The sequence below is a fragment of the Myotis yumanensis genome, unplaced genomic scaffold (genome assembly GCF_028538775.1).
Source record: "Myotis yumanensis isolate MYYU_CA2020_CCGP unplaced genomic scaffold, mMyoYum1.0.hap1 SCAF_6, whole genome shotgun sequence".
Classification (NCBI taxonomy): Eukaryota; Metazoa; Chordata; class Mammalia; order Chiroptera; family Vespertilionidae; genus Myotis; species Myotis yumanensis.
Window position 1 is genome coordinate 73138118 of NW_027223757.1, and position 13425 is coordinate 73151542.

At 41.5% G+C, this 13425-nt stretch overlaps 1 protein-coding gene across 20 annotated transcripts in view; it reads left to right on the forward strand.

The window, feature by feature from the left end:
• Positions 1–13425, forward strand: part of DST (dystonin) — a 432285-nt gene that overhangs the window by 305542 nt on the left and 113318 nt on the right. For all 20 annotated transcript variants that reach the window (XM_070418341.1, XM_070418345.1, XM_070418343.1 and 17 more), the window contains 4 exons: positions 1320–1553; positions 2021–2287; positions 3017–3565; positions 4616–4792. In XM_070418341.1, coding sequence (XP_070274442.1) covers positions 1320–1553; positions 2021–2287; positions 3017–3565; positions 4616–4792 — 1227 coding nt within the window. The remainder of the gene's footprint in view (positions 1–1319; positions 1554–2020; positions 2288–3016; positions 3566–4615; positions 4793–13425) is intronic.

Here is a 13425-nt window from a genome sequence, read left to right on the forward strand (position 1 = left end):
GTCCGTTTTCATTGAAGGGACAAGCAGTAATGACAGATAAAGATATCTTTATTTTGATGTCAGAAGAAATAACATTCTCATTGTAACTAGCTAGCTCTTGGTCTAAATCGCAGACACTACACATTGTTAGCTTTATAATTTAACCTTTTGAGCCTCAGTTTCTTCATTGGTCATAGTTCCATTGCTATGTTATGGTAAAAGTTAAGTGAATATTGTGTTACATGACCAGCACAGTTAATATCACAATGTTGTAGCTCAATAAGTACCTCTTTCAATTCAAATACTCAGAATTTGAGGAGTCTTGAAAGTAAGGAAAAATAATATGAAAACTCAAACACGGTGCAATATAGATAATTAAAGTGCCAAATAAAGGAGGAAGAGAAGAGGAGAAAATACATAGAGAAATCTGGATGTAGGAAAGCTGTTTAGAAGAGATTATCTTTGTATAGAAATTATTTTAGGGCCTGGCTGGCATGGCTTAGTGATTGAGCATCAACTTATAAACCAGGAGGTCATGGTTTGATTCCCAGTCAGGGCACATGCCCAGGTTGTGGGCTAGATCCCCAGTGTGGAGCGTGCGGGAGGCAGCTCTCCCTCTCCTTACCTCTCTGAAATCAATAAAAATATGTATTTTTTTTAAAAAAGAAATTATTTTAGAAACAACTTAGCTCATAACTTAGAGAACTATCCACTTTTGCCCTGAGCAGTAGATGTATATTTTTTTAAAAAGTGTTTAGAAACAGAATAAATAATATGGTCATGCATTTAAAAGCTTTTATAAATGCACTCACATAACATAAAAAAATCTGATATATTCAAATTTATATAGTTTATATACTGAATACTTTATTGTTCAATGTTTTCCAAACCACATTTCTTTGTTAAACATGAAAATCTCATATGTTTCTTTAATGCTGTTTGAGATTTCAAATTATCTATAATAATAAAAGCGTAATACGCTAATTAGACCAGACATCCTTCCAGACGACCTTCCAGACAAAGCCGGGACTGTGAAGGAAGCCCAGGTCCTGGGTGCCTGCCGGTGGCCGGAAGGAAGCTCGGATCCCAGGTGCCAGAGGGAAGCCGGTGCCGACAGCCAGGGGAAGGAAGGCCTACTCTTGCATGAATTTCGTGCATTGGCCTCTAGTATTAAATATTGCAATTGAAGTAAACCAACTCAGTGAACATACTGAGTATGCTCTTTCAGTCTATGTGTGCTAGACTCTCCTTTGCACAGACCCTCTTTTAGAATTACAACATTGGAAAAGTTAAATAGGTAGCAATCTACTAAGATGTTTTTTCCCCTTTTGTGTTATAAGGAATTACAAAAAGATATGCAAGGAAGTGCACAGGCATTGGCAGAAATAGTGAAAAACACAGAGAACTTCCTGAAAGAGAATGGTGAAAAGCTGTCACGGGAAGATCAGGCTTTGATTGAAGAGAAACTTAAGGAAGCTAAGATAAAGTGTGAACAACTCAATTTAAAGGCGGAGCAGTCGAAAAAGGAGCTGGAGAAAGCTGTGACGACAGCAATCAAGGAAGAGACGGAAAAGGTCCTTATTCAAGCATGTGGTGCTTAAAGTGATTAGGGTCATAGCTTCTTGATTCATTAAGTGAGGTCAGGCAGTGCTAAGCAACGACTGGCACCCGGGACTAGAATTCTGGTTTTCCACGTTTGTCATTGACCAAATTACTACAAAAGGTTTGAAGAGCTGGCTTTGCTTACCTTTTCTACAAAGTTTCAGTGGGATTCTGAGACTTTCTACTTGTGAAGTATGTGAGGACTCACTAATTGCTAAAGTTAAAATTTTGGAATGTGTTTTTAACAACAGTGGAAACTTCAGAGTAACTTCCTATTCCTCTAAGATTTACTATCAGTGTGGTCAGTTTTCAATGCATGTCATTGTTTAGTATACCCACTCTAATTTTAAATGATCTAATATTTACTTTTGGGGATGTCTTAAAACTAACACCTGGGCCCGTATTCGGAATACCCATTTCAACACCATTCTCCCTCCAGGTTGCAGCTGTGAAGCAGCTGGAAGAGAGCAAAACCAAAATAGAAAACCTTTTGGACTGGTTGTCACATGTTGATAAAGACTCAGAAAGGGCGGGGATAAAACAGAAACAGGTGATTGAACAGAACGGGACTCATTTCCAAGAAGGTGACAGCAAGTCGGAGATGGGAGAAGAGGACGAAGTTAATGGTAACCTGTTGGAAACTGATGTGGATGGGCCGGTTGCAACCACTGAGGAGAATCTGAACCAGCAATACCAGAAAGTTAAGGTGTGTTGTCTTCAACATAATGATGTAAAATCCTATTGTTGGGTCTATAAAAGGTCTATAAAAGATAGGGACAACTTGGCACCTGTGACATGTATGGGTGGCTGTCTCCATTTTCCACATGCAGGAAACTGAGGCCCAGCGGAACTAGTAGCTGCAGTATTCTTTTTTTTTATCATGTGTTCCTCTAAGTTCATTGGGCTTCTCAGAATCTACATTGTTCTTGCTTAACTATTGTCATAGTGTTTATAATTTTAAAATTACAAATTTTGTATTCTGTTGAACTGTCCTTTTAGGATCATGTCATAGGTAAGTATTATACCTATTTGCTCAGTAATTAGGTAAAGACATTAGCAGTCTCTTTAAGGTGTTGTGAGGAAGCTGTGAGTAAAATGAGATCTGACTGCGGGTGCTTGTTTTAGGATTGGAAGACAAATCTGTTACATTTTCCCGAAGCTTCTCAACAGCCGTCCTTGTCCTATGTGATTATATGAGTACTTTCAAGGAGATTGGAAATCTTAAAAAATAAGATTAGAGTACTTGAAATGTAGCATTTTCTATCCTGAAATTTACCAATAAAAGGCAAATACTGTGCATTTTGAAAAGGTTAACAAGAAGCAAGTTGTCTGTAGATCATCGGAGTTTATAGGTCCTGAGGCAATGGAGAGCTCCCACAACCTCAGAGTAACCCCTTCCCTGCTTTAAAGTCACAGTGTCTCTGTTTCCCCATAGGCCCAACACGAGAAGATCATCTCTCAGCAGCAAGCCGTCCTCCTGGCCACTCAGTCTGCACAAGCCTTGCTGGAGAAGCAGGGTCACTATCTCTCTCCCGAGGACAAAGAGAAACTGCAGAAGAACATGAAGGAACTGAAAGCGCACTACGAAACTGCACTGGCCGAGTCGGAGAAGAAAATGAAGTTAACACATTCTCTGCAGGAGGAATTGGAGAAGTTCGACACGGATTATGGAGAGTTCGAGCACTGGCTGCAGCAGTCGGAGCAAGAGCTGGAAAACCTGCAGGCGGGGGCAGATGACTTCAGTGGTTTAATGACCAAACTGAAGAGGCAGAAGAGCTTCTCAGAAGATGTTATTTCTCACAAAGGCGACTTGAGGTACATCACAATTTCTGGAAACAGGGTGCTGGAAGCAGCCAAGTCTTGCAGCAAAAAAGATGGCGGAGGCCAGGCCGACCAGCATAATACTGACACTTCTGCCGCTCACAGAGAAGTCCAGAGCAAATTGGATCGTGCCACGGATCGGTTCAGGTCTCTCTACTCTAAGGTAAGCTTATTTTTTAAGGGGAAGATCAATCTGTGATTATAGTTTTTACTCTATTCGCTCAACTTTTGTTTTGGAATTAGAAATGAGAAACCTAAACAACTGAAGCAGGGAAAGTAAGGTAGTTTTATCTTATTCAGTCTTATTCATCTTGTTTACTTCAGAAAAGTGTGTTTCAAGATTAGGAGTCTAAAGTAGTAATAGTAGTTGTTATTATTACTATTACTTTAGTTTTGAGTGATTTCTAGGCAGCTCTAACTCTTAAAACTCAGTAATACTCGGTTCTACCACCAGGTGGCGTGCATGTTTTGTCTCCAGGCAAACAGTGGCTTGCTAATTTTCACAGCCTCTCAAACTTGAGAACTAAAGTTTCATCTCAGATAATTCCCTTCACAAATACTGCAAGTGTTTGTTTTACAGATGTATTTGATCAGTGCATTATTTTATTACTTAATAACTCACAGACTCCTTCACCTTTTCTTATTCCCTTGGACAAAACACAAAACTAAGAAAACATTTCCCTGTTTACTATATAAGCTGAACAGACTGGCCAAGTTGCACAAGTGATTTGAAGAGCATCATTTACCCTTGGTCTTGGCTTTATTCTGATGTAGATTGTTTGCCCTTCTTGTGTTAATTAATCTTGTGCAATGTATAGAGGTGATTCATTAAGGACCTTGAAAACCTTTCCATCACATACATATCTAGACACCTGGTGTATAACACTGAGTGGGAATGTGCTGTGGTAAATCTGCTGCCTCTGACGATTGATATCCAAACCTTTCACTTTGGATCAAGACTCAGCCCTTGAAAACATGTCTTCAAATGGGTATAAATTTAGGACTATCTCCTCATTTTTATGGTACTTCTTGATTTTGTTAGAGGATGCTTCTTCATATAAAGGAGAAAAATCTTAGCCCTACAGTTTCAACTCACATTGGTTGAAGTCTGGTGCTTTCTAAGTTATAGCATTCATAGGTGGTAAGGTTATTTAACACAAATAAAAATGGTAGATTTTAATTCTCCACCCTTTTTCTCTTTTGATATTTTTAGTGCAGTGTCCTTGGGAATAATCTTAAAGACCTGGTGGATAAGTATCAACACTATGAAGATGCTTCATGTGGACTTCTTTCTGAGCTCCAGGCCTTCGAGGTCACAGCCAGCAAACATTTGTCTGAACCCATTGCTGTGGACCCTAAAAATCTGCAGAGGCAGTTAGAAGAGACCAAGGTAAAGAGAGGAGAGAGAGGACGGGTACCCAGCCCTTCATTAGTCTTACTGAAAACCTTTCACTTCCCCACAGTTTTGTGATAGTTTTACCTGAAAGTGGAACAAAAGATGAGAAAAGTATATTTCTCCCTCTAGAGAGGGTTATAACTTTAGTTTTTAGCAGTCTGTTTATTTTCTAACTAGAGGCCTGGTGCACAAAATTCGTGCACAGGTAGGATCCCTAGGCCTGGCTGGTGATCAGGGCTGATTGGGGCCTTCTGGCTGCCAGCGGGGGCCCTCCTTCCCTGGCTTCCAGCTGCTGGCCAGGGCCCTCTTCCCTGACTGCCCGCTGGTGCCTTCCTTCACTCCGTGCCGCCCCCTGGTGGTCAGTGCATGTCATAGAGAGTGATCGAACTCCCAGTTGAACTCCTGAGGGGACAATTTGCCTTTTATATATATAGATGAGATTATTTTTCTACTGCTGTTTAACTGGGTTGACATTGCTGTTATGGCTGATTATCTGCATCCCACCACTCCCTCCCCTCCTTCCTCCACAAACAAGAACCAGTATCGTCTGGGCCACTTTATACATATTTATTTTGTTTATTGTTTTTCTCCACCTTTAGAATTAAACTCCATGAGGGCAGGTGTTTTTGTTTATTTTGTTCATTGCTATATCCCTAGCACCTAGAAGCACTTAGAACAGGATCTGGCCCATCATAGGTACTAGATCAGTGTTTCTCAACCTTGGCTGCACATTAGAATCACCTGGGAATCTTTTTAAAATCCTGATTTCTGGGCCTAATCCTCCAGAAATGGTTTCCTTGTTACTAATGTTGTGGCCCCACCCCATAACAAAGAAACAGAATTTCCGGAGGATGAGGCCCAGAAATCAGGATTTTAAAAAGATTCCCAGGTGATTCTAATGTGCAGCCAAGGTTGAGAACCACTGTACTAGATAAATATTTGTTTAAGAATGGACAGGTAGAAGGGAGGAAGGGATGTCACTGTCACATGTGGGCTCTGAGGATCAGGATTGTGTTCCTATTGAATATTCCCATGATTCATAGAGAAATAAACTTTCGTTATTACCTAGCACAATTTTCAAAAAAACCTACCTGCTCTTTAAAAAATTCAGGCTTGCCCTAACCGGTTTGGCTCAGTGGATAGAGCGTTGGCCTGCGGACTGAAAGGTCCCAGGTTCGATTCTGGTCAAACCTTGGTTGTGGGCACATCCCCAGTAGGGGGTGTGTAGGAGGCAGCTGATCGATGTTTCTCTCTCATCGATGTTTCTAACTCTGTATCCCTCTCCCTTTCTCTCTGTATAAGGTCAATAAAATAGATTTTAAAAAATGCAGGCTTGATGTGGGACTTGCATACCAACAGTGGCAAGGAGAGTCTCTGCTTCTTAAATTTAAAGCATATTTTTACATCCTAATGTAAGGGGAAATCATTATTTTTAATTTATTTTTTATTGAATTTATTGGGATGACATTGGTTAATAAAATTATATAGGTTTTAGGTATATAATTCTACAATACCTTATCTGTATATTATATTGTATGATTACCATCCCAAGTCAAGTCTCCTTCCATCACCATTTATCCCTGCCCTTTACCTTCTAAGAGGAGATAATTATCTTATTCTTATTCCAAATGACCAATTAGTTTGAGTTTGAAAGTTTAATTTCATAAATCTATTCTGTGATTCCTTTTAGCAGGTGAGCAGCAGTATTATTGTCACTGGAGCTAGAAAGTAAACACTATATTGCCAGTTAAACAACTGCTTTTCAGAATTCAGTTGCATCTGTTAATTAGAGAATTAACTAGGAAAACAGGTACCCTACTGAGTGAGCTTAACATTAGGTATTGCCTGAGACTGGTGACTTCTGGCTGGAAGAAAGCTAAGTCATCCCCTTGGATGAAATGTGGTAGATGAAGTAAGACCAAGGCAGAAAGAAGAGGGATGGAAGTATGGGATGAGAGGAGGGAGGAGACATGTGGGGAGGTAAGGAGGATGGGGGCCCTGCATTTTTCCTGGGCTGGAGAGTTTGTTATGCCCAGAGTTCGGGGTCCCCAATAATCCACGACCAGGGAGCCTTTTCCGATGCAAAAGCAAAGGGTCTTTTATTCAAGCCCGGGACTTGGTCCCCCTCCTGCCTCCATTACTGGATGCAAGAGAGAGCCCTGAGTTCTAAGAGAACAAAGAATTTATAGGGCTTGGGTCAGGGGGTGGGGGCTCACTCAGACCACTGATTTGGCCGATTCTGGTTGGTTGAGTGATGGCGGGGGCGGGGGGGGGGGGCTAATGATGCAAGGGTAGGGTGCACCTAGGGTCTGGTTACACAAAGACAGGAGGTGGCTAGCATACTTTTGGCCTTGGGCTAGTTTCCTTGCGTTCCTATTGGCTGAGATAAGGGCTGGCTGAGCAACTGATACATTCTTTGGCTTTTGCTTGAAGAGGAGTTAGGAACACGGTTATCAGCCCCGTTCTGTCCTTTCAAGTTTACCTGTTCTACATTAGGCACCAGGGAGATGTCTTGGACAGTTCAGCTTCCCTACGCTGATGGAGCCTCTTAGTGCAGTGATGGCGAACCTTTTGAGCTCGGCGTGTCAGCATTTTGAAAAACCCTAACTTAACTCTGGTGCCGTGTCACATATAGAAATTTTTTGATACTTGCAACCATAGTAAAACAAAGACTTATATTTTTGATATTTATTTTATATATTTAAATGCCATTTAACAAAGAAAAATCAACCAAAAAAATGAGTTCATGTGTCACCTCTGACACACGTGTCATAGGTTCGCCATCACTGTCCTAGTGTTGCTTCATTCCTTTGGGTGTGCCTTTTTAACACTGTGTTTTGTGTGTGTGTTGTGTGTGTGTGTGTGTGTGTGTGTGTGTGTTTTGTTTTTTAAATACGGTGGCAAATTATTTTTTTAATCCTCATCCTGGGATATGCTTACAGATTTGAGAGAGAGGGAAAAGCAGAGAGAGAGAGAGAGAGGTGAGAGGTAAGAGGTGAGAGGGAAACATCGATCGGTTGCCTTGTGTACACACCCAAACCAGGGATCAAACCTGCGACCTAGGTATGTTCTGTGACTGGAAATTGAACGGTGTATGGGAGGATGCTCCAACCAATGGAGCCACACCAGCTGGGGCTTTGCTTTTTTCCGTTTTGTTTTGTTTACTCTCTCTCTTTCCCACAAGCACAGAAACAGATGTGTCTTAATTAGGTTTCTGATTCTCACTTGATAACTTGTCTAAGGACAGTGTATGTGGGAGGGTTGGAGGAGATGCTATTACATAGAGGCTATTATTTTGGTAGGCAATGCCAATAGCTTAAGATAATTGTTAAGACTGCCTACATTTAATCATATAGCTAAGTATTTTTAGTATAGGAAAGTATAGAAAACAACAACACATTTTAAGTTGTATCTGTATTAGGAAGATGATTATATCCAGTGTAAAAGTAATTTTTTTTATGTAACTAGAGGAAAAAAAGAAAAGGAAACCCAAAAGAATGTGTGGCTATTTTAATCAAGCAGAAATGTGAATTAATTCTAAAACAGAGGAAAACTTACTTGACATGTACTGCGGAAGATGATTCCTCTAGTTCTAAGGCAGCAGAGAAAGTGTAAGAAGAAAAGCAGCATCTCAGAGGAGAATGAATTCTAATTAAGCCACAGCATCATTTTAAAAATTAAGTGTGTGATTAAAGTTGTTCCTGGCACCTGTAGGTGTTTTCCTCACAGATGATCTCAGCCTGCAGAGAGGATAATTTTTATGAGAATGAGGCAGTCTCTATTTCTTTCAGTTCTATTAACAACATTGAAAAGTTATTTTTAACTATAATATAAACACGTAAGACTACTACAAAAAATAGCCTTTTCTGTGTTTATAATTCTAACTTCTACTTATATTTAATTGTATAATAAATGTAAATGGAGGAAACCCGGTTGGCTCATTTGAAACATTTCTGTCTAATAGCATGTTGTTATCAGCATTATTATTCAAAGAACTGTTTGCTGTGTTGTCAACAATCTGTTATCACTGGGCTATGACGACATTCCTCAAGTTGTGCTTCTAGGGAAATCCGCAAACACTACAGTATTTTTGCTGCGCACGAAGCACAGAAAGACAGGATTCCGGGACCACTCTGGAGGCCTGGGTCTGGGACCAGGCGTGGAGCTCGGTCATCTTGACTGACAATGACCACCTTCCAACCTTTCCCTGATCTCTGGGATGGCCGTAAGTCAGGAAGCTTTTATGAGTTGGGCAAGTACCCAGGTTCATCTTTTTCTGGCCCAGGCTGGAGACCAAGGTCATGACCTTGCAGTATTCTCTGTCCCAGATACTTCTTTCATGTTTAACTCATTGAAATCCATTAAAGACAATATATGGCACTTTAATTTGAAGTTTTTTTTCCCCACGTAATACTATCAACCATTATTGTAGCTCAATTAAAACCTGATATCATGTTAGGAATGAAAAACTATTGACTCTCTTGGACATAAATAGGAGAGAAAAGGCATGGAATGTTTTGAAGAGAAGAGGTGAAGGAGGGATGCTTCTTTTGTCAGTCATTTCTAAGTTTTAAGCTGGTAGCAGGGCCATCGTTGGTCCTGGATGATTTTATAAAACCATGACAGCTTTTACATGCATTTATTTGTTTTCTGGTAGACATTTATATGCATGGCCCATTATTGGGTTTTGTGAAGACACAAAGGTATTAAAACCCTACCTCTGCCCATCAGGGAACTCACATTCTTAAAAAATAATTTTTTTAGACTTCAGTCTGGTTATAGGTAAAGTCCCTTGAAGAATTTCTTATATAATCCTTTCTGTAACTAAACTTGTGGGAGAATTTCCTAAACAGGTTCACTCTGCTACTGGCTCTTTGGCCTCTGGGAACATCTGTAGGATCTGGTGTTCAGTTCACAGGTCTCTGGTTGGTCCCAGTTTGGTTGTCCTTCTGGGGTACACACAACTGCCTGTAAATCATCTCAATTTCTTGGATATGAAAATAAATCGAGGACATTGTTGCTATTGGCTTTAGGCATTTTTTGTTGTTGATGAAAGCTGAAATAGAAGAGGATCTTTTAAAGTCTTACACCTGATATCTTTATTTATTTACTTATTCACTCACTCATTTATTCCAGAAACTTTTTTTCTAAATATCCCTGTATTTTAATTTTTAAATATATTTTTCTATTAGTTACAAACAATATTATGTGAGTTTCGGGTGTACAACATAGTAATTAGACACTTATATAACTCACGAAGTGATCACCCTAAGTCTAGTACCCATTTGACACCATACATAGTTATTACAATACTAGAGGCCCGGTGCACAAATTCGTGCATGGATGGGGTCCCTCAGGGTGGCCTGCAGGGATTGGGCTGAAACCCGCTGTCCAACGCCGCCTGCTGCTCCTACTCATCTGCTGCTCCCACTCATCCTGGCCCCACTGTGCCTGCTATGGGGCTCATGCCCAATTAGTCCTGATCGGGAGAGGCTCTCACTGCCGCAGCAGCACTCACCAGCCGTGAGCCCTGCATTTAGCACCCTCCCGAGGGGAGTGGCCTGTGGGATTGGGACAAAACTGGCTCTCTGACATCTCCTGAGGGGTCCCGGATTGCGAGAGGATGCAGGCCAGGCCGAGGGACCCCACCAGTGCACGATCGGGGTCGGGGAGAGACCTCAGGAGGGCTCCAGGGCATGTCTGGCTCATCTTGCTCAGTCCTGATCGGCCGGACCCCAGCAGCAAGCTAATCTACTAGTTGGAGCATCTGCCCCCTGATGGTCAGTGCACGTCATAGCGACTGGTCGACCAGTCAACTGTCTGCCCCTCGTGTCAGTGCACGTCATAATGACTGGTCGATCCGTTGACTGTCTGGCCCCTGGTGGTCAGTGCATGTCATAGCGACCGGTTGAGTGGCCTTAGCATATCATTAGCATATTATGATTTGATTGATTGAACAGTCTACAGGTCACTGGATGAACAGACACTTAGCATATTAGGCTTTTATTATATAGTACTAGAAGCCAGATGCACAGAATTCATGCAAGGTTCTCAGCCCTCACAGCCCCGGCTGCCTCGGCTGCCTCAACCGTCGCAGCCCCAGCTGCATTGGCCCTCGAATCCCCAGTTTTGTCTGGAAGGTTGTCTGGACGATCATCTGGAAGGGTCATCCAGACGGTCATCTGGAAGGTTGTCCGGTCATTCTGCTGTTCAGTCTAATTAGCATATTAGCTCTTTATTATATAGGATTATTGACTATATTTCCTATGCTGTACTTTACATCCCCATGACACTTCTATAACTACCAATCTGTATTTCTAAATCCCTTCCTCTTTTCCACCCATTCTCTCAACCGCACCTCCCATCTGGCAACCATCAGTTTATTCTCTATATCTGTTAGTCTGTTTCTGTTTTGTTTGTTCATTTATTTTAGTTTTTATGTTTCACATATAAGTGAAACCATATGGTATTTGTCTTTCTCTGATTTATTTACTTAGCATAATACCCATTAGGTACATCCATGCTGTCACAAATGGCAAGATTTCATGCTTTTTTTATGGCTGAGCCATATTCCTTTGTATACATGTACCACATCTTTATTCACTCATTCGTTAACAAATACTTAAGTTGCTTCCATATCTTGGCTATCTATATATATATATAAAAGCCTAAGCGACCGTTACAACTGAATGACCAGATGACTGGACAGTAGCTATGATGCGCACTGATCATCGGGGCAGACGCTCAACGCAGGAGTTGTCCCCTGGTGGTCAGTGTGCTCCCACAGCTAACCTCCTGCGGCCAGCCAACCTCCTGTGGTCCCTCCTCCCGGCTGGTGGGCCCCGATTGGCCCCAATGGGGACTGGACGAGACAGCCCCGATCGGCCCCCATCGCCAGCCAGGCCGAGGGAATCCATGTGTGCATGAATTCATGTACCGGGCCTCTAGTTGTAAATAATGCTGCAGTGAACATAGGGGTGTATATATCTTTGTGAATTAGCGTTTTGTATTTCTTCATATTCCAGAAGCTTTTATCAAGGCCTACTATATGCCAAGCACTGGTCTAGGCAGTGATAATGGAAATCTGAATAGGAAAAAATGCCTAATTCTTGAGGACGTTATAGTTTGATAGAAGAAACAAATAAATACATTGATATTTAGTGGGTATTTATGGGAGCTCCTGGGTGGAGTACTTACAACTAGGGTCGGGGAGAGTTAGGGAAGGCTTCCCAGCTGAATTTTAAAGAGTGAATAAGAGTCAAGCTGAGGATGATGGGGGGTAGGTTGCTGGGAAGGTTGGTATGTAGAGATGCTAAGGTATCTAGGATGAGCAAACGGCTAAGAAATATCTGTGTTGTTGGACATTTCTGGAACAGAAAGTAGAGAATGATGACATTGAAGATAGAATTAAGGAATAGCTTTCACTGGACCTTTAATAGCATGCTCAAGTTTTTGCCTTTTATTGTGAGTGCAATAGGGAGCTACTGTAAGATTTTAAAGAGGGGAGTGATATACATAGATATGTATTTTCCACAAAACACATTGGGGGTCTATAGCAGGGAAGACATTGAATGCTTTTTCCAATTAAGCAAGAGATTATCTTGCAGTGATCCAGAAATACAAAGAAGTCTGATTTTATTAAAAAAAAAAAAAGACATATATGTATAAAGCAGGTAAAATTGTTAGGTCATGATGGTTGATTTGCATGTGAAAAGGAGGATTGAGAGTCCAGGAGGACCCTCAGATTTACTACTTGGGTAATAAGATGCAAACCCAGGAGGAAGTACAGGTGTAAAGAATGAGATGATGGGTTCAGATTTAGCCTTTTGAATTTGAGGTGACTGTTTACACCCAGATGGAAACATTCAAGAGGCTGTTGGAAACCTGGGCCCATGGCCAGGGATGAGTTCATCTACAGTCGGACATATGGGAATTAGAATTCGAAATCCAAATGTGAGACTAGAAGAGGAGCTTGAATACCTCAAGTGAAATCAAAGCCAAGCATGGGGCCGTGTGGCCAGGCAGCCCATTTAGACAGAGGTGTTAGGAAGGCAGGGCCAGACTTCTGGCAGACTTACCTATGGTTTCCATCTCTATCTCTTCTCTCCTCAATCTTGCTGTTGTTGACATGCATCTGCTCACTCAGCGAACTCCAGGGACCTCTATTCAATAAATTAAAGGTTACATTATCCTTTTGAAGCAGTTGACAGTTAACTGTTTCCACCTTCTCTTCTTTAAACTCTGGGGACAGAATCCTCTGGGCTCACTTCCATGTCCCTGATGACCTTTGTTCCATCTCTTTTCCTCTCCTTACCACTTACATCTAAATATGCTCCATGATGCTGCACGGCCCCCTTCTCTGGTGTTTCTGTGCTTTCTCCTTTCACAGTCTCATCGTAGGTCCTGACCTCCAGTGCTTCAGGTCTAGTTCTAGCCTGTGTTCAGAGTCGCCCCCATTCCCAGCTGTGATGTTTCTTTCTACGTGAGTGTCCTGAAAGCACTTTGCAGCCACAAATTCCAAATAGATGCTCCTTTGCGCCTCAACTTGTTCCCATTTTTGCTTATGAGTCCCATTAATTACCTGGGCTCAGAACCTTTGGGTACTTTTGTCCTCCAGCTCACCTCTT